We start from the raw sequence: 19,216 nt of genomic DNA, 5'->3' as shown, positions 1-19,216 counted from the left end.
TATCTCTTCCATGTCATTGTATGATAAATAATATGCATTGTATGGTATTATTTGGAAAATTGAAAATAAAGAATTAAAAAAAAAAAAAATCTAAGGAGCGATCACAAAAACAGGGACAACTGTGCTGCACAAGATAAACAAAAAAAAACAGCAAAGGCTGAATAGCTAGAACAAAGAGGATCAGCATTATTTCACTCAGTTAAAAAAATTGTAATTGTATATATATATATATATATATACACACGAGGAAATAATTCCTGCAATCCCAAACATCACAAGATTTCTCTATCAATCCCTGCTTCCTCTAGACAGCAATGATAGGTAAGAACTGTAGGAAAAAGATATGTAATTGCATGGTATGCTTGCCTACTATTTCATCCTACATGTTTAAAGATGGGGTTTTCTAGGCCTTTTCATTATTTCCTGAAAATTCCTGCCCGCTTCCTCTCGTTAAATTCTGAATACATCTCCCTTACTTTTTCCTTGATGACGGTCACAGTGGCATCAGCAACGTTCATAACAACTGCCGTCCAGTCTTCTTTATTGGATGAGGCCATGAGGTTTTCTATGGCACCATTCAACATATCCATACCTAAAATGGAAAAAATACAAGACAAGCACCACATGAAAGAATTTTCAAAGAGGTTCCATGCAGAAAAATAGCACGTGTGTGTGTAAGTAGCATGTATGTGCCTACATGCTATTTTATAAACGTCACATCCAAGTGCATATTTTCTGTTTTGCGCGAACATTTTACTGGGGAAAATAAGAGGCAGTCTAGGGATGTTCTGGAATGGGGTTCAGAATTACAGGCAGTACGTTTCTATTTTGTAAGAGAACACCTTTGTATATTTTTTTTTACAGCTGCTGATTGACTCGTGCAAGTAAAATTGGACCTGTCTGTCTCTGGGTGGGAGGTCTGGGTGAAGTGCTAGAGGGTGTAGGTGAACTGGAGAATGACTGGGAGAACTGGCGGGATCACAGCTAACTGGTGATTCCAAGTACTCCCGCATACCGTAAAATGAACCTGCCTCTGCGTTTAATGCTGGGTGTTTATTCGCATGGGGTCACGATCATTTCACAAATAAATATACATGTGTATGGGCAGAGAAAGTATATATTGTCTTGTAATGGAAATATATGCATGTATGTCTGGAGCCGAAATGTGCTGTATTTTATAAACTGTGCAGCTCCAGTTGCACGGTTATAAAACACTAGCAGTTATCTCCGTGCACCCACTTAACGCACGCTAATCCTGTACCGTGGTTAGGTTTGAAATCTAGTCTCAAAATGAGTATGTTATCAAACTGAATACCTACAGCAGGCACTCTGACATGCATGTTTTTCAGTTAACAGATCAAAAAACAAAGAGCATGAAGAAGCATGAAGAGCATGAAGACTAGACCGGACGGTTCACCCTGGTTAGGCTGAACACGTTGTCAGGCTTGCAGATGCGGCTCTTACTTTAACAAATAATTTTTCTCTTTATTTACATTTCCTAGTCTTTTAGTGTGCCAATAAGTGATTTTCAAGTGTGAGGTGGTGCCTTTTGTGTTTTTTGGATTTTCGGTTAACAGAAACATGTACCAAAGGTAAGCCAAAACTCAGACGGGGCTGAGGAACAGCATGCTTCAATTCATATCAAGAAGAGCAGAGGAGACTCCACGGTGAGCTAGGTACTAGTCATCTGAGTTTTTCTAAGTTATACTATTTTTCTAGTTCACAGAGAACATTGTTCTGACACTTACCCACTGGTTTAGCTACAGGTAACACACCCAGATATTGCACATGGAACTTCTGTACCAGTTCGGTTTTTGGTGTTGGGAAATCTACTGCATGGGAACAGAAGAACAGCTGCACTTAACGACAGGCACAGCAAGGTAATGGCCTTTGATCTCTACTACTGTCCTATGTCCTAATACAGGCTACAGAATTAATGTCTGTAAACAATTAACATCCAGCATATTCATCAAACAGGAGTGCTCTTGTTGCAACTGCCCACATATACAGAACTTGCATCTTGACAGTAGCTGGTAGAAAGCTAGACAGGGCACAAGGAGCTGAGAGTGTGACATTTTGAAAGTACAGTGATCTGCTGCTGCAAGCATTTCTATTTTAAAAATGTTTTCTTTATAGTGGAAAAAAATTCTAAATGGCTGCATAATTAAAAGAATGTTATTTAAATTTATCTTACTGCTCCATTCTTATAAGGGCACAAATAAGCAATCAAATGAGTAAAGACGTCTTGACATGAAGAGCGGTACGATACTGTCAGTTCTGATGTACCTTGCAAGGGAACGTCCAGGCTGCCTTGATTGCGCTCTTGTAGAGAGCTGCCAGCCACGGCTTTGGCATTCTTCCTCTCTGCCATAATCTGCAGGAGGAAAAAAGACATTACAGTTGCTAGCCTTGAGTTATTGTTGTACATCAGAAACCTCATTTCTGAACTAACTAAAGCTTGCAATTTCTCAGACTGTCTTGAGTAAACTTGCGAAACTTCTTGGAGTATCTTTTCTTGCAGGCCACCAGAGGGGCCAAAGCAATAAGCTGCACTGATCCAAGTGCAAATTTTTCCTCACTAAAGTAACTCCGATACGTAATTTATTTATTTATTTATTTATTTAAAATTTTTATATACCGGCATTCATGTTGCAAACACATCATGCCGGTTTACATATAACAGGGGTGTACAGTAATGGGGTTTTTAGCGTAGAAATAATGTAATGGGGTTTTTAGCGTAGAAATAACGTATGCCGGTTTAAAACCTGTACTAGAATTAGCAAGTCTGCATGCAAGTCTGATGTAAATGGTGATAGGAATGCCCCTACAATGCTCTAAGCTAAGGCATGCTAAAGCTTCAACTGCCCCGCAAGCATTCTTGTAGCTGAGAAATGTAACCCCTGGGTTCAAGCAGGAGTAAAACTTTCTCCCGGGTGCAAAGTAGTGGTTTCCATCGGAACTGAGTCTGGGGTACTCTCTCTGAACTGCTCCAGCATTTATCCTTAAAAGATGTCAACTTAGTGATCAAATTTCATTTCTTGCAGCCACATGCTGGCATTATAGTTCTCAGAGGTGATGTATTTTTATCAGTTGGATCAGTGTAGCTTTGCATTTGCAACACAAGCAGTCACTATTGCTGTTATCTATCCTGCTTTCATCTCAAAAGGTTGCCTGGAATTTTTGTATCATGACAATGGTGGCGATCTTATTCTTTTATCAAAGAATAGAATGGCAGGTCCATCTGCCTGAGCCCTCACTGACAGGTAACTGCATTCAAAGGTTCAGACCATGCTCTGTTTTCCTCAAAAGAGGCAAAGGCAAGTATTGATTATGATGTTATTGTTGCTGATTTACTGCTTCACTGTTTTTCATCTGTTTTTTGTTAAATACAATGAGATCACACTTGTAGGCTACATAAAGAACCATATATATTTTTTTAAATTTAATGTAGAGAAATCAGCAGTTAAATGGTTTGCAAATGGCTTGTGAGTTAAGAAAAAAAAAAAAAGGTGCTTTTTCCGTTTAACTTTTTTTTTTTTACACTCAGAGATTTTCATACCATTAGCTTTCAGCATCCCATGGGGCCATGGATTTCTATTGTGTGAGTAAAGTAAATCCAATGCTAACATTTTGCTGATTTTAGCTGGGATTTCATTACATCTGCCCCAGAGTGTTTTCTGCTGTTAAACGTGATGCAAGCAATCAAGTTAACCAAAAGATGTGCAAAAGATGTACTGCTAATGTCTTGTGATAAAGCTTAATATTCAGTATGCCAATGAACAAGACAGCAACACACGTTGGGTTAGTCTCACCCATTTCATAATGAGGATATGTGCTATCACTTAACGAAGAGTTTTAAACCCAAGTTTTTACAGCATCTCTTGGAGCTCCTAAAGAATTTAACCACGATTTAAACTGGGTGAAGGGTTAGAAGTAAACTGTTAAAACAAATTTGTCAAAATTATACACTGAACTGATATTTTAAATATCAAAAGTATGTCAATGTACACAAAGGATGTGCGTGTGTGTATATATCTATAACTATAGATATAGATATATAGATATATAATGACCCCAAAGGTAAATCAGCACTTCAGGATTATTCACAAAACCATAACAAAAAAAACCTTTGTTAGGAAAAATTCAAATAGTACAAAACTAAAAGAATGTATGATATCAGTATCAATAGTATTAAACTATGTTATACAATAATATAATTAAATACATACAATTAAATTTTTGCAAGAGTTAATCTGAAAATGATCCGTATAAGATGCACACATACCATACATGCATGCTCTAACTATACTAAATTACTGGTAATGAAAACGTTAATGGCTTTATATTGCACTGATAAAGGATTGATGCATTTTATCCCGCATGGACAATATGGATAGGAAAAATTATTTTTCTAAGAATATGCTGACTGTTCATGAAAATAAACCCATTCTTTGCTTGTGTGCATTAATTGTTTTATTCGTAGGAATTAAGCTACAGATTTCATGATATTCATACAGAATAATGTTTACTTTATTTTCAGGACTACAAAGAGACATCTGGCTAATTTGTATTCCTCAGCTGTACACACCATTAAACGTGTCTGTATTATCGCAGGTGGGTTTCATAGCAAACATGTGGCAATGTTTTCTAGATTCATACAGAGCATATTTAAGGTCATCACTGTTTATCTTCAATTCCTATTTTCCTGTGTATTTCCATTTCTGGTTTGTAGTCACTTATTCTGTTTTTGATGAGGATTTGTGTGCGTTTGCATGTGTGATCAAGATGAGATATTCTGCTAGTATGTAATTTCTGTGCAGGGATCTGTAGCAGTCCAGCTTGTTGGGTTTTCCAATCTGCACCTCCCAATGGGAGGTGTTTGGTTTTCTAGGACACGTTACAGTATTTACACTGCTGACTTTTCATAGATAGGGATTTTGTTGTTTTGGTATGATAGGTTTTGATACATGTGTGCTGAGAATGCTTTTTGCAAGGTACTGTGTTACAAAGTCCCTCCATTACCAGGCCCACTCTGAAGTGTCACGGTTACTAAGATGACATCAAAATTGGAATATTCTTTTTGACATGGTTAGTAGTAAGGGGGCGTGCCCTAATTCTGCTCTGCATCCATTATTAGGGTGTTTCTGTCTGCCCAACTGGAAGTACAAGGTTTCCACTGGGGTTCTGCCACATTCTGTACAATCTGGGGTTAATGACAGACCCCCGACCTAAGACTGCTATCAAATAATTTTAACAGCAGTTTTACTGAGGAGTTTCTTTATTGCATGCATGGCTTTCAAAGCATTTTCTTGTTGCATCTTTATATTCAATTTACAGCAATACTCAGACCAGATGGTGAAATTGATCATTTTTGGCTACACCCCCCCAGTTATAAATGATCAAAGTTACCATTTAGGATTAGATTTCCTTTCTTCATTAATCCTTTTGTCAACTTTAATTACCTGCTGTTTTAAATAGGACACATAGCTAAACAAAAATTCAGTTGAAGTGGATAACTGTACTGCAAAGTCATATCAGACACCTGCACAGCTGCTAGGACAGTTTGGCTCTGTTATAATGTAAGCAAACATGAGGAGATTTTATTGGATACATAATACCTAGCCACACCTGTAGATCGAATTGAATAGTCCCTCGTCTGCAAAGGCTCAGGAAAATAAAGTTTGCACCGAGTCTTGCTGCATGTAATAGAGGAGAAATCAATTTCTTTGTCTTAGATTTAAAAAAAAAAAAAAAAAAAAAGTGTTCCATCTTTCTAATATGCAACTGAGTAGAAAGATTGAAGGACTGCCCTGTGATTGCCTGTGTGTTCCTTCTGTTAGCTAGAAGGTTTCCACCTTAAATCAGTCCTGCCACAAATGAAAATATGAGGTTTCTATCCCACAATCCCTCCCACAGAATGGACTGGAATTACTAAATTTAGTAAAGTATAGTAGATATTGATATGACCTATGTATAAGTCTATAAAAACAAACAAACTGGAGACCACTGGATATGACATTGTAAAGAAATAATGAACAAATATCCAGTATACAAAAGTCATACAATGAAAAAGTGATGTTGATGAAGTTTCTGATCAACAGAACTTAATCAATAATACAAAGAGAACGTGAAACAGTTAAAAAAATGGAGGGAAAAAGACTTCCTTGTAGTTCTGTGCCATTAGGAAAATCATTAGTCATAAAAAACCTCCATAAATGCTGACAATACTTTCAGTGTGTTCCAATCATTTTATATGTAAAATGTGCTTAATTGTTTTAGACTATATTTTTAGTTTGGAAATTTAAATAAAAAGTGCTTCACAGTAAGAAGGATGTGGTATTCATTCATGGCATTCCTTACACAATTGGTTATTAATCTGAAGTTTCATCAACATTGCTTTTTCATTGTATGACTATTGTATACTGGATATTCATTATTTCTATGCATAAATCTATACATTATGAAGTGACTTTTCAAAAGTTGCGTGCATAAAAAATAACACATATGCACATAAAATAGCACATATGCAATGTAAGGTAAATGCCAGTTACCTAAAACAAGGATGTACGTCACTGAACTTGAAGCCTGCAGCTGTGCACACAGACTGAATCCAAAGTGCGGGCTAAGCCACGCAAAGATGGAATCTTCAGCCACGTGACGATCTTGGCAACTTCATATGAGACTGTGATTCACACAGAGGAGAATAAACTGCGATTGTTCTTCCATAGCAGACATATTTTTTTTCAGCCCCTCACAATGGGAGAGAACCTTGGACAAGGTGATCAAATTTAAACTAATAAGGGGGACAATAAGTAAATCTGCAGCTCTAACACTAAACTTTCATAAGGGAAACTTTGACAAAATGAGGAAAATAGATAGAAAAAAACTGAAAGGTGCAGCTGCAAAGGTTAAAAGTGTTCAACAGGCATGGACATTATTTAAAAATACAATCCTAGAGGCACAGTCCATATGTATTCCCACACATTAAGAAAGGTGGAAAGAAGGCAATACGATTACCGTCATGGTTAAAAGGTGAGGTGAAAGAGGCTATTTTAGCCAAAAAAACAACCTTCAAAAATTGGAAGAAGGATCCATCTGAATAAAATAGGATAAAACATAAGTATTGTCAAGTTAAGTGTAAAACATTGATAAGACAGGCGAAGAGAGAATTTGAAATGAAGTTGGCCATAGAGGCAAAAACTCATAATAAAAACGTTTTAAAAAATATCCGAAGCAAGAAACCTGTGAGGGAGCCGGTTGGACCATTAGATGACCGAGGGGTTAAAGGGGCTCTTAGGGAAGATAAGGCCATTGCAGAAAGACTAAATGAATTCTTTGCTTCTGTGTTTACCAATGAGGATGTTGGGGAGATACCAGTTTTGGAGATGGTTTTCAGGGGTGATGAGTCAGATGAACTGAATGAAATCACTGTGAACCTGGATGATGTAGTAGGCCAGATTGACAAACTAAAGAGTAGCAAATCACCTGGACCAGATGGCATGCATCCTAAGGTACTGAAGGAATTCGAAAATGAAATTTCTGATCTATTAGTTAAAATTTGTAACCTATCATTAAAATCATCCATTGTACCTGAAGACTGGAGGGTGGCTAATGTAACCCCAATATTTAAAAAAAGGCTCCAGGGACGATCCAGGTAACTATAGACCAGTGAGCCAGACTTCAGTGCCGGGAAAAATAGTGGAAACTATTCTCAAGATCAAAATCGTAGAGCATATAGAAAGACATGGTTTAATAGAACACAGTCAACATGGATTTACCCAAGGGAAGTCTTGCCTCACAAATCTGCTTCATTTTTTTGAAGGGGTTAATAAACATGTGGATAAAGGGGAACTGGTAGATGTAGTGTATTTGGATTTTCAGAAGGTGTCTGACAAAGTCCCTCATGAGAGGCTTCTATGAAAACTAAAAAGTCATGGGATAGGAGGTGATTTCCTTTCGTGGATTACAAACTGGTTAAAAGACAGGAAACAGAGAGTAGGATTAAATGGTCAATTTTCTCAGTGGAAAAGGGTAAACAGTGGAGTGCCTCAGGGATCTGTACTTGGACCGGTGCTTTTCAATATATATATATATATATATATATATATATATATATATATAAATGATCTGGAAAGGAATACGACGAGTGAGTTTATCAAATTTGCAGATGATACAAAATTATTCAGAGTAGTTAAATCACAAGCGGACTATGATACATTACAGGAGGACCTTGCAAGACTGGAAGATTGGGCATCCAAATGGCAGATGAAATTTAATGTGGACAAGTGCAAGGTGTTGCATATAGGGAAAAATAACCCTTGCTGAAGTTACACGATGTTAGGTTCCATATTAGGAGCTACTACCCAGGATAAAGATCTAGGCATCATAGTGGATAATACTTTAAAATCGTCTGCTCAGTGTGCTGCAGCAGTCAAAAAAGCAAAGAGAATGTTATTAATTATTAGGAAGGAAATGGTTAATAAAACGGAAAATATCATAATGCCTCTATATCGCTCCATGGTGAGACTGCACCTTGAATACTGTGTACAATTCTGGTCACCACATCTCAAAAAAGATATAGTTGCGATGGAGAAGGTACAGAGAAGGGCAACCAAAATGATAAAGGGGATGGAACAGCTCCCCTATGAGGAAAGGCTGAAGAGGTTAGGGCTGTTCAGCTTGGAGACGAGATGGCTGAGGGGGGATATGATAGAGGTCTTTAAGATCATGAGAGGTCTTGAACGAGTAGATGTGACTCGGTTATTTACACTTTCGAATAATAGAAGGACTAGGACACATTTAAGATTAATTGGAGAAAATTATTTTTCACTCAACGCACAATAAAGCTCTGGAATTTGTTGCCAGAGGATGTGGTTAGTGCAGTTAGTGTAGCTGGGTTCAAAAAGGTTTGGATAAGTTCTTGGAGGAGAAGTCCATTATCGGCTATTAATCAAGTTTACTTAGGGAATAGCCACTGCTATTAATTGCATCAGTAGCGTGGGATCTTCTTAGTGTTTGGGTAATTGCCAGGTTCTTGTGGCCTGGTTTGACCTCTGTTGGAAACAGGATGCTGAGCTTGATGGACCCTTGGTCTGACCCAGCATGGCAATTTCTTATGTTCTTAAGAACTGTGAACACGTCCATGGTGAAAACTTTGCATCCAGCCATGAAACCTGCTATGGAATGGGTATTGTTCAACACGTGTCCGCTGATGAACTTAATGGGGTAGATTTGCAAAGGGGTACGTGCGTATGATACGCGCGTACCCCCCGAAAACCTACCCCAAACCCCCCCTGTGCGCACCGAGCCTATTTTGCATAGGCTCAGCGGCGCGCGCAAGTCCCGGGGCTTGCATGGCGGGGCGTGTCGGGGGCGTGCCGCAAGTGACGCGGCGTTTCGGGGCATGCCCGGGGGCGTGGTCGAGGCCTCCGGACCAGCCCCTGTGTCGGGTGATGGTGCACCAGCAGCCTGCTGGCGCGCGCAGATTTACGCCTGCTTTCCGCAGGCGTAAATCTGCCAACAAAGGTGTGGGGGGGGTTTACATAGGGCCGGGGGGGGGGGGGGGGGTTAGGTAGGGGAAGGGAGGGGAAGGTGAGAGGAGGCGGAAGGAAAGTTCCGCCTCCTCTCCCTCCGAGGCCGCTCCGATTTCGGAGCGGCCTCGGAGGGAACAGGAAGCGCGCGCTGGGCTTGGCACAAACGTGCACCCCCCCCCGGATTTTATAAGATATGCGCGGCTACGCCTCCAGCAGGCGTAAATCCGGCGATAAAGGTGTGGGGGGGGGGGTTTTTAGATAGGGCCGGGGGGGTGGGTTAGGTAGGGGAAGGGAGGGGAAGGTGAGGGGAGGGCGAAAGAAAGTTCCCTCCGAGGCCGCTCCGATTTCGGAGCGGCCTCGGAGGGAACAGAGGCAGGCTGTACGGCTCGGTGCGCGCAGGCTGCCCAAAATTGGCAGCCTTGCGCACGCCGATCCCGGATTTTAATGGATACGCGCGTATCTATTGAAATCCTGCGTACTCTTGTTCGCGCCTGGTGCGCGAAGAAAAGTATGCGTTCGCGCTAAATTACAGAATCTCCCCCCACACTGTTTCATGCTCAGTCATACTTACATGCACTATTTCAATCATACACACACTCATGCTCAATCATACATACACACACACATACACTCTTCTCATGCTCAGTCACAAACATATACACACTCATGTACAATCATATATACATGATACAGCAGAAGTAGAGCAGAGACTACAGAAAAATCATTAGAACAATAGTCCCGTGAAACAATTAGAAATATTCTTTCTTGTGGACTGTGATCAACTGCATCCCCTTTTTATTGAAGGTATCTTCCACGTGACTGATTTGCAATTTACAAAGTATCTTTCTTGAAGTCCAGCTCTAATGCAAGTGTGTCATTGTTTCATTATAAGCACTTTGTATATATTTTGACAATGCTTTATGTCGATATCTATACATGTTATAAATGCATAAAACTACAGAGTTTAGAAGCGGTGTGAATGATTGACTAGGAGAATTGATAAATAAATGTGTGTGTTATTGTGCCAATTTTATTTTTTGAATAGTTTTGATATTCTTTTCCATTGTGTAATAAAGCTTGCATCATTAATCATCTTTCAAATAATTTAAAACATTAATGGTGTTACTTACCCTATCTTAAGGTTCTCTGATAGATATTTATACACACACACACACTCATGTGCAATCATATATGCACACACACAGTCTCATGCTCAGTCATATATACACAAACGCAGTCTCATGCTCCGTCATATATACACAAACGCACACAGTCTCATGCTTAGCCATACACACAGTCTTCATGCTCAGTAATATATACACAAACGCACACAGTCTCATGCTTAGCCATACACACACAGTCTTCATGCTCAGTAATATATACACAAACGCACAGTTTCATGCTTAGGGATACACACACACACATGCTCAGTCATATATAAACAAACACACACAGTCTCATGCTTAGTCATACACACACACATGCTCAGTCATATATACACACATACACAGTCTCATGCTCAGTCATATACCCACACACATGCTCAGTCATATATAAACAAACACACACAGTCTCATGCTTAGTCATACACACACACATGCTCAGTCATATATACACACATACACAGTCTCATGCTCAGTCATATACACACACACATGCTCAGTCATATATACACAAACGCACACATTCTCATGCTCAGTCATATATACACACAAACGCACAGTCTCATGCTGTCATTTATACGCACAAACACACACAGTCTCATGCTCAGTCATATATATACACACACACAGTCTCATGCTCAGTCATATATACACAAACACACACAGTCTCATGCTCAGTCATATATACACACACACAGTCTCATGCTCAGTCATATATACTCAAACTCACACACTCTCATGCTCAGTCATATATACACACAAACGCACAGTCTCATGCTGTCATTTATACACACAAACACACACAGTCTCATGCTCAGTTGTATATACACACACAGTCATATATACACAAACACACACAGTCTCATGCTCAGTCATATATATACACACACAAAGTCTCATGCTCAGTCATATACACACATGCTCAGTCATATATACACAAATGCACACAGTCTCATGCTCAGTCATATATACACACACACAGTCTCATGCTCAGTCATATATACACACACACACACACACACACAGTCTCATGCTCAGTCATATATACACACACACACAGTCTCATGCTCAGTCATATATACACACAAACGCACAGTCTCATGTCATTTATACGCACAAACGCACACACTCTCATGCTCAGTCATATATACACACAAACGCACACAGTCTCATGCTCAGTCATATATACACACACGCACACATGCTCAGTCATATATATACACACGCACACATGCTCAATCATATATACACAAATGCACACAGTCTCATGCTCAGTCATATATACACACACATGCTCAGTCATATATACACAAACGCACACAGTCTCATGCTCAGTCATATATACACACATGCACACATGCTCAGTCATATATACACAAACGCACACAGTCTCATGCTCAGTCATATATACACACACGCACACATGCTCAATCATATATACACAAATGCACACAGTCTCATGCTCAATCATATATACACACACAGTCTCATGCTCAGTCATATATATACACACACACAGTCTCGTGCTCAGTCATATATACACACACACTCATGCTCAGTCAATTACACACACACACCTACATGCTCAGTCATATATACACACACACACACACACAGTCTCATGCTCAGTCATATATACACAAATGCACACAGTCTCATGCTCAGTCAATTACACACACATACATGCTCAGTCATATATACACACACATTCTCATGCTCAGTCAATTACACACACACACCTACATGCTCAGTCATATATATATACACACACAGTCTCATGCTCAGTCATATATACACAAATGCACACAGTCTCATGCTCAGTCAATTACACACACACACATACATGCTCAGTCATATATACACACACACACATTCTCATGCTCAGTCAATTACACACACACAGTCTCATGCTCAGTCATATATACACACGCACACATGCTCAGTCATATATACACACACGCACACAGTCTCATGCTCAGTCAATTACACACACACACATACATGCTCAGTCATATATACACAAATGCACAGTCACTACTGTTCCTGCTTTTGACTGTGATGAGGGGGAGGGAGAGGGGTGAGTGGGAAGCCAATGCTGCTTCTTTGCACCCCGCGGGCCATGCTCCTAACTGCTGGGAGGGGACTGGGGAAGCCGATGCTTCTTGCAGCTACGCAGGCTGCACTCCTGATTGCTGAGGCGAGAAAGGGGGTTGGGAGGCCCATTGCCGCTTCCTTTGGCTCCGCGGCTGCACTTCTTCTAACTGCTGCTTTTCAGTTATCCATCTAAATGGCTTTTGAATATGGATCTCTCTGTATACAAATGCTAGGAGTCTAATAAAATAAGATGGGAGAGTTAAGAGTGCATAGCACTGAATGGAGAGGTAGATATCATTGGTATCTCAGAGGCCTGGTGGAAGGAGGATAACCAATGAAACATTGTGATACCAGGGTACAAATTATATCATAATGATAGGATGGATCAAATTGGTGGAGGGATGGCACCATATATATAAATATATATATATATTAAAGAGGGCATTGAGTCAAACAGGATAAAATTTCTGTAGGAAACAAAATGCACTATAGAATCCACATGGATATAAATTCCTTGCGACATGGCGAGAAAATAGCATTGGGGGTGCATTACCACAGACAATGAAATGCTAACAGAAATTAGAGAAGCTAACAAAATCAGCAGCATGGTGATAATGGGTTATTTCAATTATCCCAGTACTGACTGGATAAAAATCATATCAGGACATGCTAAGGTGGTGAAGCTTCTAGATGAAATAAATGACTGCTTTATGGAACAGCTGGTATAAGTATCAACAAGGAGGGGAGCTATTTTAGACCTAGTCCTTAATAGAACACAGGATTAGGTGCGAGAGGTAACAGTTTTGTGGCCAAAGGCGATAGTGATCAAAACATTTATTTATTTATTTATTTATTTAAGGGTTTTTATATACCGGGATACGTTGGGAACATCATCTCGGTTTACAGTTAACTTAATGCAGCAAGGAGCTTTACAATGAACAGATAAAAAAGATAACTTGATGCAGCAAGGAGCTTTACAATGAACAGATAATATGTTTAAGGAGAAGATTAACTGTGAAAGGGGAGGGAGTATAAAGGGGGAATTACTAGGCATATATACAGTAATGATTGTATTAACTGTGAAAGAGAAGGGAATTATAGAGGGGATTCAAGGCATATATATGAGTCATATTTACAAAAGGCATTTAAGAGGCTTATATACAGTAATGGTTAGGTTGACTGTGAAAGGAGGGAATTTACAGGGGGGATTACAAGGCATATATCTGGGTGATAACGATATTTAAGCTTGGCATATTTAGAGGGGGGAGGTAAATAGCAGGAAGCTCATTATCAGTTGTAAGCCTGTTTAAAGAGCCAGGGCTTGAGGTTCAGTTTGAATCTTTTAGGGCAAGATTCTTGGCGAAGACTAGGGAGCATCTTGTTCCAGAGGGTGGGTCTGGTGAGGGAGAGGGCACGTTCTTTGGTGGATTTAAGTCCGGACAGTTTAGGTGAGGGCGTGTGCAGCGTGGCGAGGTGTTGAGCTCCGGTGGGTCGGTCGTGGGTACGGAGTTGGAGGTGTTCTTTGAACCAGGGCATGTCTTGGTTGTATATGGCTTTGTGGATGTTGGTTAGCGATTTGTAAATGATCCGGGAGTTGATGGGCAGCCAGTGTAAGTGCTTGAGGACCGGGGTGATGTGGTTGCCATGGTGGACATTGGTGAGGATGCGTGCGGCAGAGTTTTGGAGCATCTGAAGGGGCCGGAGGGCACATTTAGGGAGGCCTAGGAGGATGGCATTACAATAATCAAGTTTGGATAATATGGTGGCTTGGAGGACTGTGCGAAAATCATTAATGTGGAGCAGGGTTTTCATTTTTTTTAGCATGTGATGATGATAAAATTTGACTTAATAACTGGCAGGAGGATATGGAAGAAATCTACTGCAATAGCATTTAACTTTCAAAAGGGAGACTATAATAAAATGAGGAAAATGGGTAGGAAAAAACTGAAAGGAACAGCTACCAAGGTTAAGAGTTTACAGCAGACATGGACCTTGTTTAAAAATACCATTTTGGAAGACCAGACCAGATGTGTTCCATGTATTATAAAAGGTGGAAAGAAGGCTAAACAACTACGGGTATGGTTAAAAGTTGAGGTGAGAGAGTCTATCATAGCTAAAAAAAAAAAAATTTGTCAAAAAATGGAAAAGGGATGCAACAGAAGAAAACAAGAAATAGCAAAAGCATTGGCAAGTTAGATGTAAAGCATTGTTAAGAAAGGCAAAGAGAGAATTTGAAAAGAAGCTTACCATGGAAGCAAAAACTCATACGTTTTTCAGGTACATTCGAAGCAGAAAGCCTGAGAGGAAGTCAGTTGGACCACTAGATCAGGGTGGCCAACTCGGGTTTTCAAGAGCCACAAATAAGCCAGGTTTTCAGGATATCCACAATGAATATACATGAGATAGATTTGCCAACAATGGAGGCGGTACATGCAAATCTATCTCATGCATATTCATTGTGGATATCTTGAAAATCTGGCCTCTTTGCGGCTGTTGAGGACCGGAGTTGGCCACCCCTGTACTGGATAATCAAGGTGTAAAAGGGGTACTTAGGGAAGACAAGGCCATAGCGTAGAGACTAAATTAATTCTTTGCTTCAGTCTTTACTGAAGAAAATTTATGGGAGAAGCCCATGCCAAAAATGATATTTAAAGTTAACGATTCAGAGGAACTGAAACAAATCTCACTGAACCTGGAAGATAAAAGGTAGCAAACTGATGAACTATAGAGTAGAAAATCAGCTAGACCAGATGGCATACAGTGTGTTGAAAGAACTGAAAAATGAAATTGCACATATACTGGGCCATATATTCAAAGTGCGTTTAGCACTAGATGCTGAATAAGTAAGACTTATCCAGTTATATAGTGGCCACTGAATACCCTGTTATATTCAGTGGCCACTAGATAGATAAGTTGTGGGAAGGCAGTGGGATTGGGGCGGTGTTACTTAGCTGAATAAGTTATCTTGCTAAGTAACGATATTCAGCATTCAGCAGATAAATTATTCGGGTAAGTTAGACCTGCTCAATAGCAGATTTAAACATAGACGACTAAGAGTTATCCATTTAGGTAGCCCTTTCTACAGAGTTATTCAGCAGCATAGCTGTGCTTCTAAAGATCCCATTTAAGTTAGCCAGATATGTTCATTCAGCTAACTTAGAAAAATGGATAACTTTTAAATATACCCCATTATTAGTAATTTGTAAACTATCTTTAGAACCATTTACAGTATTTGGGTGTTACCAATGTAATGCCAATTTTTAAACAGGGTTCCAAAGTTGATCCAGGAAATTACAGACCAATGAGCCTGGTGTCAGTGCCAGACAAAATGGTAGAAACTGTCAAAGAAAAAATTACTTAACATATAGTCATAATTGAATGGTACAAAGCCAATGGAGTGAACCAGATCTGGGGCGAGGGGGTGGTCTGGGCTCCCACTATACAACAATGAGCCTTCTATGAGGCAGGGGGTGCCAGGGGTGGGGTGGTGTTGCCTCCCTTAGACCACCAGGTTCTTTTGTCTGGTAGGGAGATGGGGGGACCACTAGACCCCATGGATTTTTACAGATTTTGACTAGAAGGGAAGGGTGTGGATGGTGCTGGGGGAGGTTATTGTAAGGGAGGGGGTAATGCCCTGAGATTTAAAAAAAAAAATAAAAAAATCACATGGCAATATTACTGTGATATTTTGCTGGGGACAAGCTAAATACCCTGATACTTTGCCTCTCTTAACGATAATAAATCATGGCTTGATAAATCTCCCTATTAGATTGTGAGGCCTTTAAGCCAGGGAAATACAGTACCTGAATGTAATCTCATCTGCTCTGAAATGCCTGAAGAGAGAAATATAAATTAAACAATTAAATAGATTTGGATGCCCAATCTCCCAGACTCACAAGGTCTTCCTGAGGTTTCGCATAATCCACTTGCAATTTCACTATTTGGAATAATTTTGTGTCATCTGCAAATTTGATCAACTCATTCATAGTTCCTTTTTCCAGATCATTTATAAATATATTAAAAAGCACCGGTCCAAGTACAGTTCCCTGAGGCACTGCACGGTTTACCTTTCTCCATTAAGATATCGCAGTGCTTGACTATTAACAAAATAGGATTGCAAAGAAAATAATCTATTTTGCTGTACATACCATGATGTGTCGTGGCTGTTAGGGTAACACTCTCTCCATATATCTAGGAAATGAAATGTCTGAATGCCAGCATGAAAACTGCCAGTCAAATGAATATTAGTGGAGGATAAATGAGATTTAGCCAATTTGGGATTCAAGCAAATATTCCAGAAATCCCATTTAACTGCCCCTTCCCAACCTAATGAAAATATAGCAAAAGTACCCAAGTACCACTCCAACAACCCTAATAAAAGGAAACCCCTCCCATACACCAAAGTATTATAAACCATCATAAGGCTCCCAAATCACATTTTCCCTTAATCAATATAAAACAAAACCACCTTCCCACAGCCCACCCAAACCTCCACGAAGAAAGAGCCCTCCCTCTAAACCAAAACTCCCAACAGCCCCGTAAAAGCTGAATGGTAAGTAATGCTATAGATAAGGTCAGTTGTTGAACCATTGTCAGGGCGTGCACCGTCCCTGTGGCCAGTGCTCTGCATAGGTACAGTGTTTCAGGCAATATGCTACCTTTCGAAAGTTTACGTACACATCAGTTGAAAGGGTCAACTAAGTGCGAGACGAAAGGGGTAGTGTACATGATGCAGTGTGCCTGCAACCTGTTATACCATCAGCAAAACCAGAAGGGCATTGTAAACGCACATGATTGAACACAGGAGTTTGATCAGATGCCAGAGAGTTGAAGCGCTGCAAGTGGAGAATTGTATCCAAGCACAATATACTATTGAACAGTTGTGTTCCAGAGGCGGCAATTATGATTTATTGTTAGTACGCAGAGAACAAAGGTGGAAATATAATTTAAATACGACCCCAACCAAATGGCTTAAACAAAGAGGTAGAATGAGCAGCTTGCCAATAGGAAGGGCACGTTGCTTTGATGACATTTTAAGAATACAGTTTTTTGACTGACTGAATTGGTTATATATTGTAGTGTTGATGGCATTCTAGTGAGAGAGCTGCCATTTTTTAAATTTGTTTTCAGTAGCTTTGTGCAATGTGATAGATGAGATGAATTTTGTGTGTGATGATATTTACTTTGGTATAAGTTTCTTAACAGAGATTGTAGGGCGATATCTCCTGTTTACCAATGATGCACCAATTATGAATTATAATAGCCATGTACAAGCGAAATTCTGACAGGCCCCAGACGCTGTTACAGCATGAGAAGGAATTTGACCCAGGTGAACTTTAATCTGCATTGCATCAGTGGAAAATGAAGAGGCCTTGTTCTAATACAATGAAAGATACCTTATCAGATGCGCCTGTTTGTCAGTTCCTGTGCAAAGAAAGAAACAGACAGAAGAGACAATACGATTTAAGAACCTAAGCAAGTATCAGGGACAAGCAAGCAGAGTGCAGAAGGTTATGAAGACCCCCCACCTTTGTAAGAAAGGGGGGGCAGCCTGAGACAATGCTGACACTCTGACACACAACTTGGGATACAGACGTGGCAGTTCTTCCCCCAAAGGAACGGGGGGGGGGGGGGGAGAAGACCTGCAACGTGGTAGACCCCCCTTCCTGAAGTAATGGGGAGGGGGGGGGGAAAGGGCCTGCAATGCGGCAAAAGACCCTCCACCCACTACGAAGTTATGCAAGAGCTTATGCATATTTATCAGCTGGGAAGTATAAGACAAGGGGGCAAGGAAAAGAACAAAAAAGAGATGAGAGGAGGAAGAACGGAACCCCTGGGAGAGCGACTCTGAAACCAAAAGGGAGTAGGGAGGCAAGCAATGGACCCCCTGAAGAAAAGAAAGCACAAACCCTGAACACAAACCCTGGGAGAAAACCCAGAGAGCGAGAACCTGTTCTGAAGTGTCCCTGGAAGCGAAAGGAAGACCAGAGGCAAACCAACCCTCCCTGCTGTCAGGAAGGAGAAAACTAGATGTGGCCAGGTGATCGGAGAGAGGAGACCCTGGATCAGGTGCGGGGAGTGACACAGTCATAGACAAGGAAGGATGAGAGCCAGCCCAGACAGCCGGCAAGCACCAGAGCCAGAAGCCGGCCTCCTTCCTGCACAGCCTGCCCGCTCTGCCAGCACCAAGCCTCTCCCCTGGAACCTGCTTCAGAGGTGAACAGAGGTATCAGCTGAAAATTGGAATCAGGGGAAAGTAAGTTAGCCACAAGTATTCATATCATAAGCAGGCTAAGGTTTGTGGTATGTTTTGCTACCACCCATGATGCAGAACTTTCTCTAGGGAAAATTGGTGCTTAGTGGCCAGGATGTTAGAGATAGGAATTGTTATTTTCTAAATGCTATGTCCTGCCAAATCTGGTAAAT

General features: G+C 40.4%; 1 protein-coding gene across 11 annotated transcripts in view; it reads right to left on the bottom strand.

Annotated features, from left to right (window-relative positions):
• APBB2 (amyloid beta precursor protein binding family B member 2) overlaps positions 1-19,216 on the bottom strand; it is a 681,814-nt gene that overhangs the window by 17,335 nt on the left and 645,263 nt on the right. For all 11 annotated transcript variants that reach the window (XM_029588914.1, XM_029588877.1, XM_029588923.1 and 8 more), the window contains 3 exons: positions 2,287-2,374; positions 1,749-1,832; positions 477-592 (listed from right to left, as the gene is read on the bottom strand). In XM_029588914.1, coding sequence (XP_029444774.1) covers positions 477-592; positions 1,749-1,832; positions 2,287-2,374 — 288 coding nt within the window. The remainder of the gene's footprint in view (positions 1-476; positions 593-1,748; positions 1,833-2,286; positions 2,375-19,216) is intronic.

The sequence above is a fragment of the Rhinatrema bivittatum genome, chromosome 1 (assembly GCF_901001135.1).
Source record: "Rhinatrema bivittatum chromosome 1, aRhiBiv1.1, whole genome shotgun sequence".
NCBI classification, from domain to species: domain Eukaryota; kingdom Metazoa; phylum Chordata; class Amphibia; order Gymnophiona; family Rhinatrematidae; genus Rhinatrema; species Rhinatrema bivittatum.
This window is presented reverse-complemented; position numbering and strand designations above follow the sequence as displayed.